General features: G+C 51.5%; 4 protein-coding genes across 4 annotated transcripts; 2 read left to right on the plus strand and 2 right to left on the minus strand.

Moving 5' to 3' along the window:
• Positions 1-329: 329 nt before the first annotated feature.
• PV05_05151 (uncharacterized protein) lies at positions 330-15,681 on the minus strand. Its single transcript, XM_013461622.1, has 2 exons — positions 636-15,681; positions 330-582 (listed from the first exon to the last, which is right to left on the minus strand). Exons 1-2 carry the CDS (start codon positions 15,114-15,116, stop codon positions 439-441), a joined length of 14,625 nt encoding a protein of 4,874 aa, XP_013317076.1. The 5' UTR covers positions 15,117-15,681; the 3' UTR covers positions 330-438.
• Positions 15,682-15,956: 275 nt separating this feature from the next.
• On the plus strand, positions 15,957-18,053 carry PV05_05152 (uncharacterized protein). Its single transcript, XM_013461623.1, has one exon. The coding sequence runs from the start codon at positions 16,300-16,302 to the stop codon at positions 17,806-17,808; it is 1,509 nt and encodes a 502-aa protein (XP_013317077.1). The 5' UTR covers positions 15,957-16,299; the 3' UTR covers positions 17,809-18,053.
• A 482-nt stretch (positions 18,054-18,535) lies between these two features.
• PV05_05153 (uncharacterized protein) lies at positions 18,536-23,473 on the plus strand. Its single transcript, XM_013461624.1, has 2 exons — positions 18,536-18,829; positions 18,891-23,473. The coding sequence occupies exons 1-2, from the start codon at positions 18,667-18,669 to the stop codon at positions 23,120-23,122; spliced, it is 4,395 nt and encodes a 1,464-aa protein (XP_013317078.1). The 5' UTR covers positions 18,536-18,666; the 3' UTR covers positions 23,123-23,473.
• A 732-nt stretch (positions 23,474-24,205) lies between these two features.
• On the minus strand, positions 24,206-27,555 carry PV05_05154 (uncharacterized protein). The gene is made up of 2 exons (XM_013461625.1): positions 26,058-27,555; positions 24,206-25,931 (listed from the first exon to the last, which is right to left on the minus strand). Exons 1-2 carry the CDS (start codon positions 26,215-26,217, stop codon positions 25,165-25,167), a joined length of 927 nt encoding a protein of 308 aa, XP_013317079.1. The 5' UTR covers positions 26,218-27,555; the 3' UTR covers positions 24,206-25,164.
• Between the last annotated feature and the right edge of the window lie 10 nt (positions 27,556-27,565).

Genomic DNA, 27,565 nt, shown 5'->3' on the forward strand with positions numbered 1-27,565 from the left:
CTCCGTAACAAACCGTACAAAAGTCTCTCCGGGCAAGAAAGGGAGAATGTGGAACGTGTCCGCCGTTCCCGCCAGAAACCAGGAACCTCCTGCTATGGTGGTAGTACTGTAGCATTTGCTTACCCAAGGCCACCGACGCTAGGGTAGCAAGCCGCTGCCTGCGACGTTGTTGGCTGATTACTAGGTCGGGTAATCAATATCCAAAAGGATATTTAGCAAACAAGTTAGATAGGCGCTACTCCGTAATCGTGTTCACGTTCCATCGGCCAGCTTCCAATTCTCTGGAAGGAGATGGAAAACTAGAAGAAATACGAAGTACGAGCAACGAGCAGGTGACGAACAGCTTATGTAACAAACGAGATTCTACCTGAAATATTAAAATATCCGGAAGGACTTCGATGCTTCAACACATGAAAAGAAAATCACGAATCAAACGGATCAGACCTCGTCAAAACCAATCATCAATCTTCTCATGCCCTCCATGATACCGTCAGCCTGATCTTCAGACAACATATCCTCAGGAGCAAAGACACCGACACCGAGGAACCCATCTGCAACTTTCGCTTCGATATCGATAGCCGGCTGAGTATGACATGTCAGTACGTAACGCCTCAAACATTATGAGGTAGACTTACCGAGCACCACTTATTTGCCTGTGTCGAACCACTCTGACCACCCAAGAAAGGCGAAGGGGCTTCAACAACTGTGTGGTGACTCTTCACTCCCTGGTCGATGTTCGCATGCGTCACTCGGCCTTTCTGACTCTCATGATTTGATCCACCGGTCGCCTTCCCTGAATCATCGTCCATCGAGCCGGGAAGGGAGAGGAAATTTACAAAAGTATCCACCTTCACGCCTGTCCAGTCGTAGATCTCCCTCAGGCTTATACCGCCGTTCTCAGCCTTGGTGATCTCGCCGAGATCTTCTTGTACCTGCTGCGCACTCTCAACAAGTGTCTTCGACCCGAGTTTGACTTTCACAGGGACAATGTTGAATGTGGGCGCGACAAGCTCGGTAAGTCCTTCAATGTCAAGGGATCTGTTGGCGAGGTAGATGCCGATAACCACATCTGTCGGAGGCGCACTGCTCTGCCCTGGTCCGCGACACCTCCCGGACAGTGCTGAGTATATCTTGGCATATGCGGCGAAGAACAGTGCTTGAATGCTGAGACCATGTTGCTTGATCTTCTCGGTCAACTGAGCGACTGGCACGACAGATGGGTTGAATCTTTCAATTCGCTTCCTTGTAAATGAACCTCTCCCCAAGGTGCCGTAGGAATCATGAGCCAGGCTGAGATACGAAGTCCAGAAGTTCTGCGCTTCTTTCTGAACATTGCAGGTTTTGTCGAGGAGCTGATCCATCCTGGTATTTATTTGGAAACCTGAGGAGTCGTCCCGGCAAAGCTTCTCAATCTCAGTCATCATAAGCTGGAAACTCACAGCATCGTACAGGGCATGGTGGATGCGAAGAGTAAGCAGCAATCCACCCGCCCACTCCGTGATGCGGAACGACCACGGGAAATGGTACTTGGGAACGGACTCTTCTTTGACGACGACCTGCCAAGTCCTTGCGTGCCCGTCGGAGTTATAGTTGACAAAGGTGGTCCTCAAGATCGGAATGCGGTTTGTGAGGCTTTTCATCGCGATCTGTAGTGTTTCTATGTTGACGCCAGAGACCTCGAGCCAGAACGTGGGATAGAACAACCGTCCTTCGCTCGCAGTCCACATATCGAGCATGTAGATCTGTCCCGCAGTGCATGGCATGACCATTTCGACATTATCCTTGGGAATCGAGATCGCATCACCCACGGCTCGAGATATTGTGTCTCCCAGGAATGTGCTAGTCATTGCTGATCCAGACGGCGGAGCTGTAGTCTTCGAGCGTTGGACCGCCGCTGCCATCTTTTCAATCGTTTGGACTTTGATGATTTCGCTGACTGGCAGCCTGACACCCTCTTTTTTCAAAAGGCTAGAGAATTTGATTGCGCTGACACTGTCCAGACCCAGATGGAAGATACCGCGTGCCTTCGTGATTTGTGCGATGTCGGTGTTCGAGACTTTGGCCAGTACATCCCGGATGGTCGCTTCAATTGGGCTCCAGCTCGCTTCATTGGCGGCCTGCTCCTGGTCCCTCGCCTCCTGGATCATACCCTTGTTATCTTGGCTTGCAGTCGAGATCTGTATCTCGGGTAGTCCACAGATTGACACAGCGTCGCCACGTTCTTCCAGCATAGGCTGCTCGGGGCCCGCGATAAAAGACGACAATATAGAGTCAAGCTCTTTCAGAAGATCCTCTCCAGATCTCTTGCCGGTCATCGCTGCTTGGAAGGCTATAGTCCATGAGAGAGCCTGGCCTTGACCCTCTAGTTCAACGTTGACAGCATAAGGTGGGTTGATTGGGGCGTCGTCCTGTGTTATTGCGTCGTACAGTTCCTGGTGCGCATTTTCGACGTTCGGCAGCTTCTGAAAGGTGAATAGCGTGTCGAACACTTCCGCGCCCGCTCCCTGCTGTCTGGCATATTGCACAGCCTTGCGCAAGGGGAAGTGCTGATACTCGGAAATCTGCACAGACAGGTCATGCACCCTCCTCAAAAATTGAGTCCTCGTGGCACCCTTTTCTATTTTGGGACGGAAGATCACAGTGTTGAACGTGGGAAAGATGAGACGATCCGAATATTCAGTCGTGCGGCCAGAAAGCACCAGGCCAAAGCATACATCCAACATGCGAGTATGATGTACAAGAGCAACCGTCCAGCAGGTGAGGGCAAGAGATTGAAGTGTAATGCCTTGTTGTTTACAGAAGCGTATGGCATCGGGCAGACAGATGCTTGATGTTTGGTGAAGCAAGAAGCTTGGGGCGGCTCGATCCTGAATGCTGAGAGTCGGTCGGAAGAGGCTGGGTCGCATTTGCGACAACTGACTGTGCCAGAAATTTGTTGATTCCTGGCTGCATGAGCGACTCAAAACCTCTTCCAGATGGTGTTGGAGAGCTGGTGGAGGCTTTCGGTCTGACTTCAGAGAGTGATACGTATCTGCGACTTCCTTGTGCAGAAGATGCAACGACCACGCATCATACATTGCATGTGGCATTGCCAACAGCAAGAAAGCCTCATTCTCGTTCTTGACAAAGATGCGGACTTTGAAGCACTGCCCGCCCACATCTTGAGTTGCAGCATCTTCCGTCAAGGTTCGGATCACTTCTGATAGCTGCTTATCCTTGATCACCTCCACAGAGGTTCCCTGCTTCAACACATACTGGAGGAAGGCAGCTTCGTTCTCCGCCGTCTCATCCACTGCAAATCGGATCCTCAAGATTGGCTGCTCTTGTGATACCTTATCCCATGCTGCGGCCAATCGCTTGACATCGATCTGAGATCTGACTTTGAAAGCCAGCACATTGAGGTATTTATTCGACTCTGCGAGCAACCCTTCCTGCATTGGCATGACCGGCATGATCGTTTCCACTTTCTTCAGATCGATTCCTTGAGCTTGCAAAACATGCCGGTATTGATCTTGCTGCTCCGCTACCGAAAATCGGACTGGCCTGTCCGAGGCTGCGTCGGTACGTGCTTGTGTTCCGTATTGGATCTGCTTGGCTATGCCTGCCACTGTCGGATGCTTCATGATGGAGCTCACAGCAACCTGGAATCCCACGTTCCTCAAACGAGCTGCGAGTTTCATGGCTTCGATGCTGTCAAGTCCTAGTTCGAAGACGGATGGCCTGCTCAAATGAATGCTACTTTTGTCCACCAAAGCCATTTCGGCGATTTGGTCTCGAACGGCCAATTCGGTTTTGGTCCATTGTTCGTCTTCTGCTTCGAAAAAGAACTCTCGCGATTCTTGACCCTTTTCGTGGATTCCATTGACAGCAGCTCTTGGTTCGGGGACCCAGAAACTATCGGAGAGAGGAAGCCGCTCCGTTTCTAGACTTTGCACGGCTCCGACGAACGTCCTGAGCAGCTGCTTGGCGTCCGTCTCGTCCAAATATTCAGGTTTCACCAGAATGGTGATGGTAAAGGTGGAGCCTTTTTGTTCCACTTCGACATTCAGAGGGTAGTCTGCGGTGCTGTCTGAAGATATCCCCCACCATGGGTAGGTGTCTGGATCATCGGCCCGAGGTTTCTGGAAGACAAACAGATTATCAAACAAGGCGGAATTTGTATCATGTCCGAGGTATCGTGAAATAGTGCGCAAGGGTGTATGCTGGTACTGGATCACGTCCATGCTGAACTGGTGACAAGCTCTGACGAGGTCTTCCAACTTCGAACCCCTTGGGAGGTTAGTGACAGCAAAGGGAATAGTATTGAACATTGGACCGATCACGTCTTCGAAGCTGCCATTGGCCGTTGACCTCCCCGATAGTACCACTCCCATGGAAGGCGTGGCCTTGAACATCCTTTCCAGGGTGTACAACCATGAAGCCTGAAAGATTGCCGGAGGGGTGACTTCAAGTTTTCGGGATAGGTCTTGGATGTCAACCCAAGCATTGCTGAGATAATCGTCTACAATAATTGGCCGCTCTGACGTGCTACTTTCCGGATGAGCTTGGGAGAGTCTGAGTGGCTTAAGGCTAGACAGCCTTGATGACCAGAATTTTCCCTCGTCGGCCAGTACACAAAGAGGGCCGTAGGCCAGTGCTTCGTAAAACTGCTTGGCGATCTTTGGCTTTTCGTTGGGGTGATAATATAGCCTTTTGATATGGGCCAGGAGCAGTGAAAGACTAATGCCATCGTAAAGCCCATGGAAGATGTACAGGACCATTTGTCGCCTCTGGCCAAGTTCAACCTTCCATGGCAAGGAGGTCAAGAAAGATTTAGTGGATGCTACCCATTGTTCGAATGACGAATCGCCAAACTCCAAGACGTGGCAGTTGGGACTTGCCCGGAGGATAACCTGTGCAAATCCGTCCATGGTAGAAACAAAATATGTTCTCAAAATGGAGACTGACCGCACTGCCGAACGCCATGCTTGCCTTAATCGCGGAATGTTAATTTCAGGCTCGAGTTCGAATCGCATGCTTGTGAAGTAGGTGGTGTCGTCGAGGTCTGTCTGCATGGATTTGGATATCATGCCTTCTTGTAGCGGAGTACAGGGCGCGACGGATTCAATGTCCTCAGCCTTAACATTGAGCGCTTGGCATATTGTTGATCGATGAGTTTGTGCAAAGGCCTCAATACGCTTCATTGACGCCGATACTGCCTTGTTCTGGTCAGTCATCGACTTCTGATTGATAGTTCGAGCAAGCTCCCCAACGATTGGGTGCCGGAGGATTGTGGCCACATCCGTGTTTTGGAACCCTCTCCTCTTGAACGCTCGTGAGAGGCCAATGGCGGAAACGGAGTCCAGACCGAGCTCGAACAGCGTTGAATTTGGCCTGATACTCGAGGCTGGGATCCGCATGAAACTGGCGAGTATCTCCACCACCTCACCAAGGAGGGTAGGATCTTCCGGGTTTGACTGGTCTTCTCCAGCTGATGATGCGAGCTCTACCTGCGATACGCTATTTTCGTACAGAACTCTCAGCGCTTTATTATCAATTTTGTTGTTCACAGAGAGAGGTAGGAAGTCAACTCCCACAAAATGAGAAGGAACCATGTACGCCGGAAGTCTGTGGGAACAACTTTCCTGGATCCGTCCAGCCAACGCGGTAGCCTCGTCGCTCTTAACGACATTTGGCTTTTCGTTCTTTGAGCGTCGCTGTCCGATAGAGAAGATTGTCACAAGCTGTTCCCTTTGCTGAGTTGGGTGCTTCGCGACTATGGTGGCCACATCCTTGATGTCGGGATCTGCACTCTTAGCGACGTGGTTGATCTCACCAATCTCCAACCTCTGTCCTCGAAGCTTGACTTGGTCGTCGATTCTGCCCAAGAACTCAAAGCTATTGTCATGCAGAAGACGGACAAGATCGCCTGTCCGGTATATTCTGGTCTGGAAGTCGTTAAGGGTCACAAATCTTTCTGCCGTGAGTTCAGGCCGGTTGAGATAGCCCTTTCCGACTAACGGCCCTGACAAGCAAAGTTCACCCACGGCCCCTCGAAGCACTGGCTTCTGTGACTTTGGTTCAAGCACGAATGATCCCACATTGTCCCATTGTTGACCGATATTGGTGGGTTTGGCTTCCTTGGGAACGTTTTGATGGACTGTACAGCCAATGGTGACTTCACTTGGTCCATAAAAGTTGTACAGACACCCAGTATCACCCCAAGTCAGCAGAATGTCTCGCGTAACTTGCTCCCCACCGACAATGAAGACACCTCGACACAAGCTTGGAACGTCGTCCGGAGTCAGCAATCGAGCAAGACTCGGAGTGAGATCAAGATGGGTGATCTTAAGTGCCCTGATGGTACCTGGTAAATCTTCGAATAGCAGATCTCTGGGTGCAGAGGTGACGCAGATGCCGACGCTCCAGCTCCAGTATTGCTCGAGAACGCTGACATCGAAATGAAAAGAGGCAAACTGGAGCCACCGAGAGGAATCATTCCACCGGCCCTTGAAAATGCGCTGAAAAGCTAGCATGGCCTGGACAGCGCTGTCATGGCTAATCAGACAGCCCTTTGGTGTACCCGTTGTGCCAGAGGTATAAAGACAATAGCATATGTCCTGCGGAACCAGTTCCCGAGACAATGTAGGCTTTTCGCCTGAGAGGCTGTGCCAATTGTGGACATCGACCGGTATTATGGTAACATCCTGAGCTGCGGAAAAGTACGCAGCCTTGTTCCTCGTGGTGAGTACGTTCTTGCAGCCAGCGTCGCGAAGGATGAATTCCTTTCTAGCCTTTGGAGCGCCCGGATCTATCGCAAGATAGCCACAGCCTGCCTTCTGAATGCCCAGAATAGCGAATGAAGCTTCTGGACATTTGTCAAAGCAGACGGCTACCAGCTCTCCAACCCGAACTCCGTTCTTCTGCAGCATGTGAGCAATTTCGTTGCCCATTGCGTCCAGCTGAGAGTATGTCCAGTTCTGTTTCTGACAGGCAGTCCCCTGCATGCTAGTGACAAATTCAAGCGCCACTTTGTCAGGTCTCCTTTTGGCTGTCACTTCGACAAATTCATGAAGGTATCGTACGCCGGTTTCAATGTGCTCATCTTTCGAAGGAACAACTGACAATAATGACTTGGGCAGCTCTGCTTCATTTCCAACTGCCGAAGCCAGAATATCTTTCATCAATGCATCAACTTCTTGAAGTATATAGCCTGCTTGCTCGGTGGGAAGAACATTCTCGCGGAACGTGAGCTGGAAGTCGACCTCCTTTTCCCCGGGAATGATCTCCAGCGAGACGGCGTACTCAGCAAAGGACTCGTCCTTAACAAGCTTCCATGGACTTTTGATTCCATGTGCAGAGCCGTACTTCTGCACAACGATGACACTGTCGAACAGTTCGTCTTCAATCCCAGCCCAGCGCTTGATCGAGCTGAGGGGAGTATGTTGGTGCCTCATCAGTGCAGCACAACGTGTGGAAACTCGCCGCAGAAGCGCTTTTGAATCCTGCGACACTTCTATCGCGAACGGCACAGTGTTGATGCAAGGAAAGGCAACTTCATTCTCTTCCTCTTGCTCGAAGTCTCGCCCTGATAAGATAATGCCAAATGTGACATGGTCCTGTGCAGTATAGGCTGAAAGTATGCGGGACCAGCCGGTAGCACATAAAACTTGTATACTTACTCCAGCATCTGCACATGCCTTCTCGAGCTCTCGGCGAGGTAAACTACAGCGCCTCGAAATCACATGATATTCCTCACTGTCATTGAAATAAACTCTCATGTCCGGGAAACGGGTTGGACAGAGATCCGACGCAAGCCCGTTCCAGAATTTCCGGGATTCCTCGCTCCTGCTCATCGCTAGGATTTTTGAGATGACCTGAGATGGCGTAATGGCTCGAGATGGCTCCTCCTCCCGAAGCAATGCAGCCACGTCTTGCGTCATGTTCTCCAAAGAGTGGGCGTCGTACAGAGCATGCAGCATAGAGAGCTCGAGTGTCATCGTGTTGTTCGCTAAAGACACCGCTATCCTCCAAGGTGGCTTGGAGAGGTCAAGCTGGTCCTGCGAGACCCCTGGAGTATGAGATTGGGCCAGGAAGTGCACACTGTTCCAGGGGAGCCGAACAGCATCAGGGCGGTATGTGATCATGACAAATGGAATCTGTGAATCATCGGTCTCGACAAATCCAGTTCTCAACATCTCATGCATCTTTTGCACAGTAGCCCAAGCCTCTTTCAACCTCCGAAAGTCAACACCATTCTCAATGGCAAAATGCATAGAGTTGAAATACATCCGACGGTCCGAGCGCAGGAATTGTGAGAGAATCCCTGACTGTGTTGGTGTGCACGGCCGCACTGCCTCAACCGTTTCTTCGTCAATAGCGTTAGCTGAGCAAAGTGACTTGCGATACTTATAGTCAAATGCTTCAAGATCGAAGGCTACCGCTACTTCTGGCTTCTGGCTGTTTGACTCGCAGACTGCTGCAATTTGGTCAACGCTGGCGGCTTCCAGAATGTCGGCGCTCGAGATATTGTACCCCTTTTTCCGGAGCCTCGCTGCGATCTGAACGGCGTTGATGCTGTCGAGGCCTAGCTGAAAGATGGTTGTGTCTCTGTGGATCCGGATGGACGCTTCAGGCTTGAGTTGCATCAGGATATCTGCTATCAAGACCTCCACAGTCGATAGCTGCTCGTCAACATTGTGATACCCATTCACCTGAGTTGTTGCAGAAGCCCTTGCTTCATATTCTGCGTTTTCGACTGGGTTCGTTTCTGGCAATTCTCTAGCGACAGTGGAAAAGTCTAGCGCTCGTGACTGAGGATAAATTGCAGTATGCGAAAGAAGCACGTCAAGGCTTGCTAGCACTTGTCCCAGGAAATGTTCACCGGCAATCTCGGAATGCAACCTAAGGCATATCGCATCAGTGTCTGCGTTTATGACAATCTCCAGGATGAAAGGGAATGACATGTCTCCAGACTCCTCGATCAAAGACCAAATCTGATCATCGAGCTGCAAGTCTTCCTGCTGCAGCAACAGCAATGCATCGAAGAGCGCCCCGCCATTTGGAGCATTCTGTCTCTGGATGCGGCGAAGTGAGCTAGGCTGATATGGCAGCATTGCAATATTCATTTGCTGTAGATTTCGAGTCAAGTCGGAATTGGTTTCCCCTGGTTTGAGTTGGACCCGCACAGGAATGGTGTTGAAGCACGGTGCGACGATTCTGTCGACGCCTTCGATAGGTAGATTGCGGCCGCTAAGGACATTGCCAAATAAGACATCCTCTCTCTGAAACATGCACATGAGCAATCGGGTCCAGGCAGCTTGAAATAGCGCAAGAGACGTGGACGAAACACGTCGAACACATTCTTGGAATTCTCTTAGTTTGAGGGTCGCAACACGGCTCGCTATGGAGGTGCCGACGCCCCTTTCGACCTTGTCTCCTCCCTTAACAAGATCACCCAGCTTACAACTCGAAGTATGTTGAAGCTTATCATGCCAGAACTGGTCTGTGGCATTGGATTTTGAGCTTTCCATGTATTCAAGGTATCTGTCGAAAGCAATGGAAAGTGGCAACTCCAAGCCGTGGTAGATGGCTTGGACTTCTGCTAGAAGTATTGACATGGCCTCCGCGTCGTATAGACAATGATGGATCATCAATACCAGTTCAGAGCCATAGTGTTCGCTCTGTCGGACTTGTAAACTCCAGGGTGGGTACCTTAGTGGCTGAGAGTCGTGAGAGGGAGGTAGCTGGCCATCTTTATCCCGCCATGGAAGAGGAAAGTTCTTCAAGACTACCTGCGCGAAAGGAATCTCAGCAGAATCCAGCGCAATGAAGCCTGTTCTGAGGGTCTGATGTCTGATTTGGGCCTGTGCCCATACGTCTTTGAGCTTTGCCAAGTCTCCATGGACTTGAAAACGCAATGAATTATGGTAAGCATTGGAGGATGGTGCCAGCGAACTTATCGCCATTGATTCTTGAAGTGGTGTACAAGGGAGGATTTTTTCCACATCCAACTCTTCCTTGGAATAAATGTCGATGATACTTGACTTCGTTTGCTCGTCAAAGAGTTGCTCAAGGTCTTTTCTTGTCCGCCTTCTCGAATTGTTTTCATCTCCAACCACGAGGTGTGCCATTAATTGACCAATTGATGGATTCCGCAAAATCGTAGAGATCTCCACAGCCGGAAAATGGGCTCTGATACCGTGAGCTACTTTGATCGCGCTTATTGAATCCAGTCCGAGGCCATAAAAAGAAGTATTGCGTCGGATAGGTGCAAGAGGCACACGGAGTGATTCAGATAATGCTTCGGCAACGCAGCGTTCAGACTCAGAGAGATCATTTGTGTCCTCAGGACCAGCACTGTCCCTGTACACCTGTTGCAATTCCTCGGGAGTCAGCTCTGAGTACTTGTAAACCATTGCCTTACGGTCAACTTTGCCTTGCCTAGTCAAGGGTATATCATCAAGGTAAAGGAGTACATCGGGTACCATATAGCCCGGGAGTGTGCTTGCCAACTGCTCAAAAAGAGACCGTGTCATCTGTGGAACATTGTTTGCTATCGTTGGCTTGCGAGGTGTCCAGAAAGTGACAAGCCTAGCATTCTCTCCCTCTTTAGTGATGATCATGGAGACGGCATCTCGGACTTCGCGATCCCTCAGCAAAGAGGAATTAATATCGCCCAGTTCAATCCGCTGGCCTCGTAGCTTGATCTGGTCGTCTTCACGGCCGAGAATGTTCAAGGAATTGTCGGCAAGAAGCCTTCCAATATCCCCAGAACGATAGAGCCTGCCGTATGTCGGATGTTCCAAGAAGCTACGCACCGTGAGTTCGGGGTCAACGTACCCACGGCCAACCTGCTCTCCACCGATCCAGATCTCACCAACTGCGCCCCTGGGCACTGTCTCGAACATTGGATGTGCCTTGCTGTCTGTGCCCTTCGGGATATCTGTAGATGTCGACGCTTGTCTCTGACAGATAAAGATGGAGGTGTTGGGAAGTGCAGGTCCAACATTAGTTGAAACAGTCGAGCTGGACACTTTCGGCCGAACATTACAAATATTCGTCGTTTCGCTGGGGCCATATCCCTGATAGAGGCCTCGGTCAGCCCAATCACCAAAGACCTTCGAGTTCATGGGTTCTCCAGCAGTCACTAGCATTTTCACTTTTGGAACGCTGTCAGGGTGGACCAGCGCAGCCACTGAAGGAGTCATGCTGAGATGAGTTACAGATAAGGTATCAATGAAATGTGCAAGGTCCCTGAAGAGGACATCGTTCGAGGCGGTGCACAAAGTCATCCCCACGTGCCATGTCCAGAAAATCTCGAAAACAGATACGTCAAATGCTGGAGAGCAGGACTGTAAGAGTCGATCTGTCCCAGGTACACATGGATAGATACGTGACAGTTGCTCGAGGTTGCTTAAAAGGTTCTTGCGCGTGATAAGGACACCTTTGGGAACGCCCGTGCTGCCAGAAGTGAAGACTGCATAAGCAAGGTGATCCCCAGTGGCATCGGCAACAACGTCTCCTCCAGCCTGGACAGGCTGGCCGAGCATTGCGCGTATTTCTAGCAATGGGAAGTGTCCTATTGTGCCAGGATCGAAGCCACCACCGAACAGCACCAGCCTGCTGTTCGATATCTCCAGAATCTGCTTGATCCTTTCTCGCGGAGTCTGAGGGTCAATGCACAGATAGCCAGCACCGGCCATAACGATGCCCAAGATAGCAACATAAAGATCCAATGATCGGGCAGCAACCACGGATACGACATTGTTTGGCTGGACATCATATGAGCTGCGTAATGCTGAAGCCACGATCGAAGCCTGCATATGTAGCTCCTGGTATGTGAGTGTCTCCTTTTCCATCCGGCCAGCTTCTGAGTCAAAATTCCGCACAAATTCGACTGCTAGTCTATCAGGGTCGTTTCGCGCCACGTCCTCAATGGGAGTCATTAGGTCAAACCTCGATTCGAATCTTTCGTATTCGCTGTTGACAAGCGACATAAGACGTGGCTCACAGCTTGCCCACAGGCGACGCAGCTCCTGGCCTGGATTCTGTATCATTCGATGCGTAATTTCGCCTAGTTGACCAGCCAACAATTCGGCATGGGCCTCCGGGATTCGAGTTGTATCGAAAGATATCTTCAGGTGGACCGCTTCGTTGCAAGGTTCAAGCTCTAGCACAGTGGCGTAGGCTAAGGCATCCTGGGTTTTCGCAGTCTGCACCTTGAAATTGCGTGCATCACCATCCTCGTAATTCTGTTGCCATACAAACAAGGTGTCAAACAGCCGACTTCCAGGTGACACCCGGGCCGCCAGATTGATGTCTCGGAGGGCGAGAGCCCCGTATGCCTGATGGTGAGAACGTTGTTGCTGGATGTGGTTGACTACATCTTGCACCGTCCTCACAGCATTCATGTCGAGGCGTACAGGGAATGTTGATAAGCAAGGGCCGATCATAGACTCAATGCCTAGTATTGGAAGAAGTCGGCCAGCAGACACGACCCCAATGGCTACGTCAGGATTATCGACGTAAGACGACAGCAAGAAAGCCCATGCCGATTCCAAAATAGCCTCTCGACCACATCGGAGAGCCATGGCTGTTGCGGAGAGCTGAGAGTAAGATATCGACAAGGGTAGAGTGACTGATGTTCTTTGTGAGTTTTGAGATGTTGAGGCCGACAGATACGGAAAGTCGGAAGGGACGAAATCTTGAAACAAGCCACTCCAATAGGCAACAGCTTCAGGAGCAAGAGATTGTGAGCGCTCATGTGAGATCAGTTGTGAAAATTGTGCCCTGTCCGGCAAGGCCTCTGAATATAAGACCCTGTTCAGGTCTTCGATTATTAGGTCCCAGGACCAGCCGTCATAGAGAGCATGGTGTATTTGTACAAGGACTTGACTCTCGTCATCAGCAGGCCGCACTAGCTGTAGTGGGTGGAGGAGTGTTAGTTCACTGTCTGTGAGATCCTTCCATACGACCTGTGTGAACGGCATGTCTGAGTAGCCGGTGGAGATAAATCCTGACCTCAAAATCTCATTGCGTCTTGCTATTACTTTGAATGCGTCGAACACATCCTCGAAGCGTATCTCGGAAGAGAGGCTGAGCCAAATTTTGTTGAAGTTCAATTCTTCGGCTGCGGCAGTCTCGACCAACATTGCCAGTTGCATTGAACTGCAAGGAAGGAGTTTCTCCCATGATGAATCGAGGTCCAAAGCATGTGGACTGCCCAGCAACGTCTTTTCAATATCCTTCCATTCTTGAGACTCTTCATAAGGTTGTTCGAGGTCTTGGGAATTCGGACAATGTTCCTGGCTTCTAATAATTGCCGCCAGCTCGACGACATTGTCAACCTCCGCTAACATTCCGGCGTTGAGCTGCCTGTAGGTTTGCCGTAAACGAGATGCGACCTTGATGGCCCGCAGAGAATCAAGTCCGAGAGACCAGAATGATGTTGATCTCGCAATATTGTGACCCATTTCCCGCTGCAATATCTCCGCGATGTCTCTCTCGAGCTGATCTTCGAACTCTTGCGTTGTCTGAGCTGTTTTGATTGACTGTCGGAACTCGAGCTCAAGGGTCTTGCGGTCGACCTTGCCGGATGGCAGTCTTGGCAGGTCTCCTTTTAAGAGGACTTTTCCCGGGCGCATGTAGGGCGGTAACCAAGATTTGCATATGGCGGACACGTCTGCATCCTTGACTTCTTCCTGTGCTGCGCAGAATAGTATAAGAACATCCTCAATGACACTTGCAACAGCCAATTGAACTCCTTGCGTTTTCAAGGCCACTTCTTCAATCTCGCCAAGCTCAACTCTTTGGCCCCTGATTTTCACTTGCCCGGAGCTCATGCGCCCGAGAATCTCGAGGTTTCCATCTTGCAGACAGATGGCGCGATCTCCGGTCTTGTATATATGGCCGTAGCCAGGAAGGTCAATGAAGGCCTCTTTGTTCTGATCCGGCCTGTTCAAATATCCATTGGCCAGTTGGCCTGCAATGGCAAGTTCACCCACTTCGCCAACCGAAGCAATATCAAGATGATCAGTATCCTTTAGTATAAAAGCCGTCACAGTTCTCAAAGGGCGGCCAATACTTCGAACTGGAGCAGAAGAAGCTAGTTTGGTGGCAAGCGTACAATGAATTGAAGCCTCCGTCGGCCCGTACATTGCGTACAGCATGCTCGGTCTTTCGAAATCGCCACCAAATACCGACACTACCTTTGAGGTGAGCATTTCCCCGATCGTCAGGAGCGTTTTCAGACAAGGTGCGGCTTCCCTCGTCCTCAGTAACGTTCCTGCTACCGTAGGAGTAAGCTCAGCAGCATCCGCTTCAAGGCATCGAATTGTAGCCGGAAGGTCGCTCAACATGCGCTCACGCTCACAGCCGACCAATGTTGCACCCCGAAAGAAAGGGAAGAAAACCTCGAATATTGAAACATCGAAGGTTGGTGAGGCAAATTGGAGAAATCGCTTGAAATGGGGTATATGCTGATCATGCGCTAGTAATGACTGTGTTACCGAGAAATGCGAGACCACGACCCCTTTTGGTAGGCCTGTAGAGCCTGAAGTGTACATCACATACGCGGGTCCTTCAGGGTCTGTGTAGAATTGGGGCCTTGTAGTTGAAGACGTAGTTCTGCAGGAGCCCAGTCTGCCGCGCAAGGCTTCGAGTGATATCGACATGCACTCCACATCGCTGACTGTATGCTGGACATAATCCAACACCTTGGAGGTGGTCAGCATGAACGATGCTTCGACATCTTGGACGATGAACTTCAATCTTTCCCGGGGTACGTCCTGGGCTACGGGACAGAAGCCTGCCCCAGCCTTGAGAACCGCTACCCAAGCCACGTAGAGCTCTGGGCATTGTGGTATAACCACTGGAATAATTGACCATGGGTGTAGTGCACTGTGGAAGTGGTCCCGGATGTCTTGTGCGAGTAGATCTGTGAGTTGGTGAAATTCCTGGTAGGTAAGCTGTATCCTGTCCCCAGCAGATGTGAGGAAATCGAGGAGGAACTCCTCCTCCGAATCGCTGGCGATCAATTCATGGAGCAATCGTGGCCCCGGAAGGGTTTCACGATGTTGATTGAGTATTGCCAGATCACGTGGATACTGAAGTCCGTTGGTTGGTGATTGTGCCATGTCTGCACAAAAGAAAGGTCAAAGTGGCCAACCAACGATGAAAGGCTAGCTGGCGGCTTTTCAGGTTGGATAGGAGTATCAATACCAGCTAAAGGTATTGATTGGTGTAGAATGATATGTGTATAAAAAATGGTAGTTCTTGCACGTCATAGACACTGCAATCATTTGACGATAATAATGGAGGAACAAAGCCCGAGATTGACAAAATCCGTGATCTTCTCCCGGAGTCGAGAGTTGGATGTTACGGAGGCCAGTGGTATTGAGGCACCTGGGAATTGCTCGGCTCTATCGGTGATGAAAGGGCTGCAGCGGTTATCCTCATGGCGACTTGATGATGAAGATGGCCGTTTGCTTTCGTTCCATTCAGTTCCTTTCTCCCACTCACCAGCACAGTGACAGATCATGACACGACGATGCTGTCGGCATTGTGGATCGTCTTGCGTCGGTTTTAGGATTCGTTTGTACCTGGCAAGAACCTGCTAGGAAGACAACACATCGGTTCAACCGGGCACATGGGCTGAGGAAATTTTGTTTCGACCGAGATTCGTTTGGCGTCGACAGTTTGACGCGAGCTGAAACCCACGCCGCACCTTTGGCGCAGGAAGGAGATCCACGCCACTAAAGGCAGTGGGGTGGCAGAAGCATGCACAAGCACATTGATTGGCCAAAGATCATGGAGATTATCAGATTAGCAGATTATCAGATGCAAATTTTTTATTATCAGATAATCGCTCGGCTTGGCAGCTCCAGCAAAGGTGTCGAGCGGGTGTCTTGCTTGGTGTGTCACTCCGTTCATCGGCGACAGAAATGGATCGCCAGCATCTCGTCCTGCATTCTCACCGGACCTTTACCCTCCAATGGTGTAAGTCAATGTCGAGTCTCATCCCTCCCGATCATTGAGTGTGTGGGCTGATGTCTTTGAGTGATGGTCCGATTCCTAGCCAGGTGGGAGAACTTACGAAGGTGATCATTTCCGGCTAAGCAAACGGCGAAAGCATCCGCTTCATGATTCGTTGACCCTCTCACCACCCTCCACCCTTCCTGCATTGCTCTTAACCAGGTCATGATGCTCATGTGGCTCTGTGGCTCTTTCTGATTCTCAAAGCCCGACTTCCTTCGTAGACACTTCACTCCCGACTTTTCGAGACGCACTACGGAGTAGTGTTCAAGTGCCTTCCTCTCCATGGCTCCAGGCGTCGTAGCTGACGATGGCATTGCCAGACATGGCGACCAGTCGATAAGCCACAGCACTGGCGCCAATGTCTGGCATCCAGCGTCAATCAGCACAGGCAATGGCCGGCTACTGCGCGCTCCAGTCCATCTGTACTCGACAAGCTTAGATGAAGTCCACGACCTTGTCTGCGTCGGCTTCGGGCCTGCCTCACTTGCCATTGCGGTCGCGCTTAACGATCTGTTGGAGGCACAAACCAACATGAGGGACGCCATCATCAGTCCCAAGGTGCGCTTTCTGGAACGGCAAAATACGTTCAAATGGCATGCTGGCATGCTGCTACCAGGAGCGAGGATGCAAATCTCCTTCATCAAGGACCTTGCCACCCTTCGAGATCCCTGCAGCTATTTCACCTTTCTCAATTATCTCAAACAGCATGATCGACTTGTCCAATTCTCCAACCTTGGTACATTCCTGCCCTCGCGGCTGGAATTCGATGACTATCTCCAATGGGCCGCGTCACATTTTCATGATGTCGTCCAGTACAGTCAGGATGTCGAATCGATCCATCCACGGAAATTGGCCGGCACAGACAAGTATGACTGTTTCGAAGTCGTCTCGCGCAATCTCTCGTCGGGAAGGTCAAGCACTTTCTTCACTCGGAACGTCGTCATTGCAGCAGGTGGGCGACCGTCCCGGCCTCCACAGTTTCCCGCCTTTCACGACAGGATTCTGCACTCGTCAGAATACAATACCAGGATTGAACGAGTCTTGCCAGACAAGGACAAGCCGTACCGCATAGCCGTGATGGGTGGTGGACAGAGTGCCGCAGAAGTGTTCAATGATCTGCATGCCCGTTACCCGAATGCCACTACGAGAATGATATTCCGAGACACAGCCTTGCGACCGAGCGATGACTCGCCTTTCGTGAATGAAGTATTCAATCCCGAGGCTGTGGACACCTTTTTTGAGCAGCCTGACGATTTCCGTTTCGACACCCTGAAGAAGAACAAGGCCACCAATTATAGCGTCGTCAGGCTTGAGTTGATTGAGAAGTTGTATGACGACCTTTATCTGCAGGGCATCAAGCAACCTGACCGGACACAATGGCAACACCAGATCCTTTCGTCGAGGGATATCACTGAAGTGACGGATGACAAGTCAACGGGAGGCTTGGTACTCACCTTGACCAATTTGGAACCACTCAGCGACAGAGCGACCGAAAAACTGGGTGTCGACGCACTCATATTGGCGACCGGCTATCGGCGAGACGCACATATCGATATGCTTCGAGACTGTCAAAGCATCAACGCAAACCGAAACGGTCATTGGCAACCTGGACGAGACTATGGGCTGAAGCTGGATCCGCAAACGGTCGACGAAGGAATGGGCATTTGGTTGCAGGGCTGTAATGAAGGCACTCACGGACTCTCTGATTCATTGCTTTCAATCGTGTCGACAAGGGGGGGAGAACTTGTGGACTCCATTTTTGGAAAAGACCTGAGCCTCAATGGGCATTGAAATGATATCTCTAGCTCTCATAGCAGAAGTCCATAGCTGAAGGCTTTAGAACCTTGTGCAAAGCATCGTCCTGGCATAGACAGCCGAAGACAGTGCTGTGAGTGGTTGATAATACTGGAGACACACGAATATCTGTCAACAGCTTCCATAGTACTGGGTAAGGTAGTTCGTCGTCTTTCCAGACAATGAGGAACACGATTCGCCCTCGCCTTTCGTGTTCGGTATGACTACATGGGCCACCGCATCGACTTTGGTAGATGCCCGTCATGCCCTCAGCAACGTGCATGAGGCGTACGCCTGCCGCCAACCAAGAAAGCGTGCGGGATGTCCAATGACCGAATGTGACAGGCACCCAGCAGGAATTCGAGCCGACCATATGGCGACACACCTTGACCTCCACCTCCGCAAAGCCAAAGGATACGAGGAAGAAGAAGCAGAGAAGCCTGACTAGTCATTGATTTGGTGTTTCTCCTTGACCAACCATGCCTACAGCCTTTCGGGGCAAAGGGCGTAGGCTTTGAATCTCTTCTAGCGCTCATTATTCTTACCGCAGAACCTGAAGCCGCCCATTCGAAGAGGTTCAGTGAGAGGTTCAGTGATTTGAGGAGGAAACCTTCCTGTCGGCTCGAGCATACGGAGTACTGATTAGGTTGGAGTTTCTAAGTAAATTTTGAGCCTCGGCATTTCATTGCTCGCAGCCGATCAAGCCCAAAGTCCAAAAGTCCAACACAGCCGAACAACGTCTGCAAATCTTCGGTAACAAAGTATATCAGAGATCTTTAAGGTGATCCTCTGCATATAACTCAATAGGCCGCCCGAGCATGCCGACGCTTCTGGCGGCTTGCTGAGTCAATCAATATGGCCAGTCTCGAACACGAGCTCGAGCACCCAAAGAAGCGGCGCAGGCGTGAGATTTCGCGAATGCCACTGTCGGCTCGTCTGGCCTTTGATGATACCGTCCAGGGCAACGCTGCGCTTGTTCCTCGCAAACTCTGGACGAGCCTCGCAGGCACAGAACTGGGTACGAAATGACTCCCAACACGAATCGTCTTTCTGACACCGTGCTGACATCCCATGCGCAGACAATCAACCGCCGACATTCATAGCCCTCACGCCATGGTCTCCTCTACACGCTGAGCTGCAGGAATCGATATGGACACTTCTCCCTGCTCAGCCGCAAGATATTCATTCCACACCCGAGCCTCACGAGCAGTCCGATGTGATCAAGCTATCACCGTCCTCCTTTGCTTGCCAGTCCCTTCTCAAGACATACTCAGCCATAGATCGAGACCGTCATCCAGGCCATGTCCCAAAGTCCATCGAGATTCGAGCCATCCACGCGAAACCTCTTTCTCTAGAGACCATCTACGTGTCAGTCGAGAAGAATTTGCTAGCAAAGGTGGATGACATCCAAGCCAAGTTCGGTGGTGGCTTTCAACATGGAAAGAATTCAAAGAAAGCCAATCTGGCGAACGGAGTCCTGCAAAATGTACCTGCGTATATGTCCCGATTGACTACTTTGGTACGGGAAGCACTCTGTCGGATTCCGATTGTTCACTCAGGAGACGTGTTTCCCTTACCACTTCCTGCCCATCCAATTACCCATGTCCGGCCAGCTCCTGCTATTGTTGTGGAATGTGAGCCTGTGTCTCAGGGACAAATCTCGGAGAAGACCAAGATAGTCTTGATTCAGACGGGCTCGTCGCAGGAGAAGGCCTTGAAAAGACTGGCCCCAGTGCAACCAATAATCGAGGAGTCTCTAGAAGACACTGCAGAGGACACCTCCAATGACCAATTCTTCTCCGCAGCCGAGGACGGACAAGCTGAAACAGGGTCTGATGGTGATGACATGTCTGACGAGCATTCTGATAGCGATGGTGCCGCACAGGACCAAAGCGACGAGGATTCTGACTCTATGGACGACATGATTTCGTTGAGCGCTCCAGGCTTACCGCCACAGCAGGCAGGCACGCTCTCCGCCATGACGGCCGCAACACCGAGACCTGGAGGGAAGAGAGCCACTGGTATGCATACTCCAGGATCACTGTATTCGAGCTTCACTTCGACCACGGCGAGGGCTGGCAACCGGCCAGGAAAAGTCTTCCGAACCGAGGCTCTGCTGCGCAAGGTACCGATAGAATTGATGCACCCCAAGCCCGGCTCTGATGAGGACGATGAGTCCTTTGTTTTCATTGACACCAGCTCTTTGGCAAAGATAGGTTGCTTTTCTGGTGACTGGGTACGGATCGAGGTCGCCAGAAATGTCAGCGCTCATGGCTTCGCACCTTCTGTGATGAGGTCTCTTAACGGACTTGCGAATGAGGAGGAAGCAGATTGGCGAACGGTCAAGGTGTTTGGCATCTCAGGCTTATCGAACCAGCAGCCCCGGTACGCCGTCGACAAAAAGGGTGACAGACGGCCGAGTCTCTCCCAGAGAGATTTGATGATGCCATTCTCGCCGGCTATCTACCTTTCGCCCATCCTGCTTGCGAACTTGAATAATGCTCAATTTGTCAAAGTGGGCGCCCTGCCAACGCCGCCCAAGACATCACAAGTACCACGATCCGGCATTCCCAAATCTCCACCATTGGCTCGAGAAGTGCAATTTTCCAAGATTGCTGATCCGACGACGACCAACCCGTCCTTACAGTCTACGCTTTTCTTATCCCTCAAGCATTACTTGGAAAGCAGAAAGCGCAAGTTAAAGAAAGGAGATCTGATCGCAGTACCAGTGGACCAGGAACTAGGAAAAGCCCTCTCGTCAACAAGCTCGGACGAAAATGCAGGCGACGAGGAAACCATAACAAAGCTCAATACTCCGGGCTCAGCGGGCTCTCGCAGATTTGCGTTGGCTTGGTTCTCCGTTGAACACATCGAAGCCGAACAGCCAGACGGAGGCAACCAGCGAGAAGAAAATACATGGGGCGGTGTAGCCACTCTCGACAGCTCACAGGCTCGCGTATCGCAAAGCGGTAGCAGCGTCCAGTCTGTGTCACATTTGACAGAGACCTGGAGTCGTTATTGGTTTGGCATCCAGAAGCTGGGAAGAGGAGGCATGCACAAAGTTGATCACATCGCTACTGCTGCAGACATTCCAGCTCTGGAAAGGCTCCCACTCGAGAAGAGGTTATCCAGTCTGATCTCAGCTGCCGTGAGCATTCGCGCAGCAAGCCTTGGTCTACCTCCTCTTGTTATACTTCTTCATTCAAGCCAGCGACAGGTTGGGAAGTCTTACATTGCCGGTTCAGCTTGCTCGGTGGCTGGGGTCCATACCTTCCCTATCTCTGTCCACGACCTGTTATCAGAGAATGCTTCGACGACTGGTGGTGGTGATGTAAAAACGGAAGCATTGTTGAGAACTCGGGCCGAAAGAGCTCTGTCCGGAGGCTCTCAGCAGACTGCCATACTGATCCAGCATATTGATGCGTTGACCGCAGATAGAATGGTGCCTACATTACAGGAGATCGTCTCTTGGTCTCGCGTGCTGATCGCGACAACGTCCAAGATCGACGATATACCGCAAGGCATCCGAAGCCTCTTCTCGCACGAGTTTGAGGTGTCCGCACCAGACGAGGCTGCAAGAGAGATTATCCTGCGGAATGCATGTGTCTCAACCTCGACGCCTCTTTCGAGCACTGTCAATCTCAAATCTGTGGCGCTACAGACTGCTGCCCTAGTTGCTGGCGATCTGCTCGATGTTGTCAACCGCGCTTCACTTGCGCGACAATCGCGGCTTCTGTCCCTAGCTGAATCTCAATCTTGTGGTTTGTCCGACATATACATATCCGGAGGCGAAGCTGCTGCGCATCTCCTTGCCAGCGACTTTAGTCGTGCAATTTCAGCGGCTCGATCTACGTTTTCCGACGCGATTGGTGCACCAAAGATCCCAACGGTCACGTGGCAAGATGTTGGTGGGCTTTCGTCGCAAAAAGATGCTATCATGGAAACCATATCCTTACCTCTCACGCACCCAGAACTATTTGCGAACGGCATCCGGAAGCGGTCTGGAATCTTGTTCTATGGTCCCCCAGGAACTGGAAAGACATTGCTCGCTAAGGCGATCGCCACAGAATTCAGCCTCAACTTCTTCAGCGTCAAAGGCCCTGAATTGCTCAACATGTATATCGGTGAGTCTGAAGCCAATGTTCGTCGTGTGTTCCAGCGTGCTCGTGATGCCCGTCCATGTGTCGTCTTCTTCGACGAGCTGGACTCGGTCGCACCCAAACGCGGAAATCAGGGCGATAGTGGTGGGGTCATGGATCGTATTGTGTCCCAGCTTCTTGCCGAACTGGATGGCATGTCAAGTGGTGGTGATGGTGGCGAGGACTCGGATGGCAAGACCTCGTCGAATGCTGGAGGAGTCTTTGTTATTGGTGCGACGAACAGACCCGATCTCCTTGACCCAGCCTTGCTTCGACCGGGCCGGTTTGACAAGATGCTCTATCTCGGAGTCGCGGACACGCATGACCAGCAACTTACGATCCTCAAGGCTCTTACACGCAAGTTCACGCTCGCTGCGGATGTGGACCTCATGCGTGTCGCCAGTCGGCTCCCTTTTACCTATACCGGTGCCGACTTGTACGCACTTTGCAGCGATGCCATGCTCAAAGCGATCACCCGGAAGACGCGAGCGGTTGACGACAAAGTGCAACAGATCAGCAAGACACGTGGAGAGGAGATCAGCACCGGGTACTTCTTCGACCACCTGGCAACCGAGGAAGATGTGCAGGTCGTCGTTAGCGAAGAGGACTTTACTGCGGCACAGAATGAACTCGTCGGCAGTGTCAGCAAGAAAGAGTTGGAGCATTTTGAGAGAATACGGAATCTGTTCGAGGAGCAAGACATTACTGTTGGTTCTCAAGAAGGCATTAAGAGCAATGGCGTTTCCGCAGGGGCCAAAAAGGCCGAACAAGCGAAATTACCCATGCATCCGGCTGCTCACAATGCACCTCCTCCCGTGTCCCTGCCGGAAGATCAACAAGAGACCACCGAGCAGCCTGCGCTCATGGTACAGAACAGAGGCAAAGGCAAGCAAAGACAAAATACGGCATCGAACATTAGCGCATACCCAGCGAGCACGCAGACATACAAGCAAGCAGCCAGAATCGGCAATCCTGACTCGGGCAATTCCTCGGATGCGGATGCGGATGATGACTATGGCGTGAGCATGTCGCATCTCAACGGGGCAGCTACCAATGGCATCAGCAGCGGGAAGGGAAAAGGAAAAGTGAAAGAAAGAACGCCGCCCGCTGACGCGGCAGATGGCTTCTTCGACGATGTCGAGGACGATGATGAGGGTCTTTATGATGATTGAGGGCACCTCAGGACCGGGGTGGGCAATGTTGATGGGCTTGAACAGCTACGATTGTCTGCACACATATGAAGATCGTCATGTCACAATTTTGGTCATGTGTCTTGTGACCTAGGCTATGCAATGCTCGCGATGGGGGAGCGGGAGATGCTTTTGAGATTCTGACATGTCATGATATTTAGTCGCCTCATGATCGCAGGCCTCTGAGAGGGGGAAAAGTATTTGATTATACCGTACGGATACCGGATGAGATGGAATTGCCCTGCCTTGCCTGTCGCTCTAAGGGCTACCTGGAGTTTCTGTGCTCTTCACCCGCACCAGCCAGGGCCTGCTCTACCAAGTACTCTAGATCCATATCCTTCGTCTCTCATGACGCCTCCCTTTTGGCACTCCATCAAAACCTGGTCTTGACTCTTCCCTCTCGACTCTTGACATTTCTCCCTCACCACACAAGTAGATGTACTTGGAACTCATACGGACCCTCCATCCCAGTTTTTGTCTGTTGCTGTTCGGAAGGTCGTCTCTAACCACCACAGGCAGACAACCCCCAATGCCCAATCCTCGCTGCAGCCGCATCCGCGGCTCGCAGCCCGCACCCGGCCTTATGCGAATCTCAGGAGAAAAACATATCGTGGTACCATACTCCGTAGTACTTCGTACAAACTTTACTTGTACTCCGTACAAAGGAAGTCAAGTCAACCGGAAAGCTACTACCTGCATCCATGCAGAAACGAGATTGCAGAATCGAGATTGCATATGGAACTCGGGTTTCAGATCAATCACTGCACGTTTTTTTTGTCACGGTAGTCCGTACCCTGTCCAGTAATGCCAGTGTCCACTACTGCGTCCAGCCCGTCGAACACATCTCGCTTGTCGGGGAAAACGCAATACAGGACTGGCGTACTCCGTACGGAGATCTGCTATGGCAATAATAACGCAGTAAATACGAGTGGTCTCATGCAGTTTCACAATCTCTTGCGCGACTGTACGTAGTAAGCTAAGGGATGGCGCAATATCCTTATTTCATGTTCCTTGGAAGGAGGAAAACCAGACGGCCACGCCGGAGGAAAAAAGGAAAGACTTTTAAGCCACAGCGTGCAATTTGGTCCCGAGGGCTGGGATGGAGGAGTGACCATGGTTTCTCAAAAGCTTTGGGCGTGGTCGAAAGCAGCATTCACCAGTGTGCAGACAATCCCACAGCGATCAAAGATCGCTCCCCACAAATTGGAACGGGAAGCAGAAGACACAATACTCCGTCGTGATTTAGAATAATGTGGCAGTCGTCCCTCGAGACGCGCCTGTAACAAGTGAATTTGTATACCCAAACACTAGTAGTAGGTAGAGGACATGTGTATCTTCCTCAAGCCTTCACGGAGTAAGTACTGCTTCGGTCAAATCGTGATCCAGTCGGATCATCTCTAGTATGCCACAAGTTGAAAAGGGTGGAAGAAGTCGTAACAACCAGCAATTATCCCCTAGGCCCGGCCTTGCATCTAGGATTGTGTCGAAATAGAACGCCGTCACCAGTGGCAAAATATCATATCCTTGGTGTCGTTTCCTGCTTTTTGATATGATCCTCCCACAAATGAAGATCAACAAGCCAACGACGGTGCCTCGTATACTTCGTCGTCCCCCCTAAGCTGCGCCGTGCAAAAACAACCGTCCTTTTCCCAGTAGTAGATTCAATGATCGAGAGACCTGCTCTGGCCTGCAGTTCATGGCTCGTCTCGATCCAGAAATTAGAAATACATACATATAATAATAGAGATTTTGGTGCTCATGTGCTTGGCCGAGGCTGCCATTATGCGATTAAGTCGTTCATGAGTAGTTGTTAACTCCATCTGCGACAGAAATGAAGACAAATTGCAAGACGCCATAGATTATCAGCCACCCGTTGGTCTGTGTCGGTCGTAACTATGGGTATCGTGTAGTTATGTTGTTTTCTATAGTCGTAGCTCGTAGAGGGAATCGTTGCGCTAAAGGCGGAGGAATGCATTGAGCTTCTGGTATGGGGGACGGAGTCGCAGCCTGGTTCCAAGTCGCAGTCAGAGCGACGGTGGTCTAGAGTGCGGACCTTCCGGTTGCGGTCCTGACTGTTGCTCAAGACCTGGACTTTGCTCTTGCTGAATGTCGCGAGCCATAGCGGATAGGGCCTGGGCGCGTTCGCCTGACCTTTGCAGCAGCAATCTATCCGAAGGACTCTGGGCAGCATCGGTGCTTCGTTCGCCACCAGAATCCTCAGGAGATGATCTAGGCGGCGGGTGCTGAGAAGAAGACGGTTCTTCGCCTCGACGTCTTGACCTTCGCTTGCCGCTAGATGACTCGTCTTTGGCCTCGACACGCTGCGCGATGGGAGTCTGCAGACTCGGTGACGTCCCTAGAAGTGGCTCTGATAGGGAACCGGGAGTTTCAGAGGGTCGAGGCTTCTTTGCCGGGCGCTTTTTCGGCTCGTAAGTCTGGCCGACAGCTGCAAGTCTCCTGTCGCGTTCTTCGGCCTCTTCCTTCGTCGGGCGACCGCGCTTCCTGCGCCGCTCCATTGGGATCTCAGGCGCAAAGGGCCGCAGAATGGTGAATCCGTCGCCGTTTGTGGTAGGAGGCATGGGCGATTCTGTAGACCGCGGAGGACGAGGTTGGATGTTGCGATGAATCGGTGGCTGGGGTTCTTGTGCAGATACCGCTCTTCCTTGTGCTATGTGAGGTTCGAACAATTGAGGGGTATAGGTCGGAAGACCCATGCCAGACGGAAAGGATCGAGCTCGGGAACCGCGCAACATGTCCTCGTAGATCTTTTGGCAAGCATTCAGCGAGCGACCTACTCGACGGTTAGCCAGCGCTATACTAGTGCAACTGCGTGTAATTATGGCGTCGACACGCATCGTAGGGGGGAACAACAACATCCCTAAATACGCGCAAGGACTTGTGCCACAGTAGAACATACCTGACGGCAGAGCGATATCGTTCCATCGCGGTTGTATATGGTTGCCAATTATGCTCTGAAGCAAATACCCAGGAACGTCCCACCCTGCGCCTTCAAGGATATTGGTCAACAAAGTGATTTTCTCCGTATTTGACCATTGCGCATCAAACAAATTTGACATCGGGAGAGGAGATCGAGCAGCGCAAACCGGCTGTTGAAGTGGACGGGCTGCATGTGACTGAGATCAAGCGAGTAGCGGCCGGCATATGGCACCAGCAGGTTCGTTCACCAGTAGCGGGGGGACCCGCGAATTATATGGTAGACTCGACGTCTTGGACGAAAAAGAAAGGTAGAGAGTCGGCCGGATATTGTCTTCTGGGGGGCTCTTCTGAGCGACAGATTGGTCGCTCTCAGCGCAAGAAGTGAGAACAAAAATTCCTGGCCTTGCTCGTTCGAGGCGCAGAAGAACCGATCAGCCATTTACGAAGAGCCACTGAGCACAGGACACTGGCAGATGATCAGGAGGTGCGGATAGGCCAACGTAGGCCGCAGCTGCAAGACATGCAACGGCGCGCTGTGAGTGGCCGGTTGCGGCCATGGAGGAGGGTTTGGGATCTGAGGGATGTCTGAGGTAAGGTTCCGTCCGGAGGCAGCAGCGTGCAGGTTGATTCTGGGTCATGGGAGATTCACTCACGAGTTGTTCGGCGTGCGCAGCTGCAGCATACAAAGCTAGAGCGGGTGGTGGATGCGGGCGTCGAGATGGTAGTGGTTGGAATGGAGCTGCAAGCTGTGGTGAATGGCCAAAATCCTGTCTCCTGCAGCGTCCCAGTGTCTTTCAGGCTTAGCTGGCCAGGTCTTGGTGCTGCTGGTTCATGCTGCGCAAGATTAAATGGAGCGTCATGATCATACGCGTCGACGATTCGAGCAGGCCAGCACAGCTCCGGTTCCCCCTGCAGCACGCGCAGATTGCAGAGATTGTTCCTTCGCATATCATGCAGAAGAAAGAAGCCGACACTCCCTCGTGAGCGGCTCGCGTATTGTCGCAATTGATTTTGATAGAGGAGAGTGGGTTCGGGGGGAAGTTGTTCTTCCAATAACGGCGCAACCCGTCGAGGGAGTCGAGGGTCGAATGGGATGCTTGAGATGCGTGTTTGGGCTTTACCCCGCCGCCAAATCAGAGCCCAAACCGCGCCCAAGCTTCAGAGACCCAGCTGTGATCTCTTCTCCATCGTGTCCATCCCTCACCCACCCATGCATCCATCACCATCTCAATCACAACTGCCTCGTTGCCTGGCGGCCAACAGTTTTCCTCTGCCAATGGATCCCGTCTTGCGTCTCAGCCTTGTCTATAACGATGGCACAGTCATTGACGGAACAACATGTGGTTGTTGACGGCGGAGCGACCAGTTCGTCTTGTCACGATGCCATGCTCCAATTCTCCATGATTGCACAGTTCCGAAGGCGATAACGCAATCGTTCGTGTGAAAGTACGTGGTCGTTCATCTTCCGCCTCTTCCTCCTCTTCCTCC

The sequence above is a fragment of the Exophiala xenobiotica genome (assembly GCF_000835505.1).
Source record: "Exophiala xenobiotica strain CBS 118157 unplaced genomic scaffold supercont1.3, whole genome shotgun sequence".
NCBI classification, from domain to species: domain Eukaryota; kingdom Fungi; phylum Ascomycota; class Eurotiomycetes; order Chaetothyriales; family Herpotrichiellaceae; genus Exophiala; species Exophiala xenobiotica.

Excerpts from the sequence above, each read along its gene's own strand:
- PV05_05151 (XM_013461622.1), bottom strand. The coding sequence starts at position 15,116 with ATGGCACAATCACCAACCAACGGACTTCAGTATCCACGTGATCTGGCA. Across the intron at positions 583-635 it reads AGGCAAATAAGTGGTGCTCG|CCGGCTATCGATATCGAAGC; the intron begins GTAAGTCTACCT and ends TGTCATACTCAG.
- PV05_05152 (XM_013461623.1), top strand. The coding sequence starts at position 16,300 with ATGGCTCCAGGCGTCGTAGCTGACGATGGCATTGCCAGACATGGCGAC.
- PV05_05153 (XM_013461624.1), top strand. The coding sequence starts at position 18,667 with ATGGCCAGTCTCGAACACGAGCTCGAGCACCCAAAGAAGCGGCGCAGG. Across the intron at positions 18,830-18,890 it reads CCTCGCAGGCACAGAACTGG|ACAATCAACCGCCGACATTC; the intron begins GTACGAAATGAC and ends TCCCATGCGCAG.
- PV05_05154 (XM_013461625.1), bottom strand. The coding sequence starts at position 26,217 with ATGTCAAATTTGTTTGATGCGCAATGGTCAAATACGGAGAAAATCACT. Across the intron at positions 25,932-26,057 it reads CGATATCGCTCTGCCGTCAG|GTCGCTCGCTGAATGCTTGC; the intron begins GTATGTTCTACT and ends ACCGTCGAGTAG.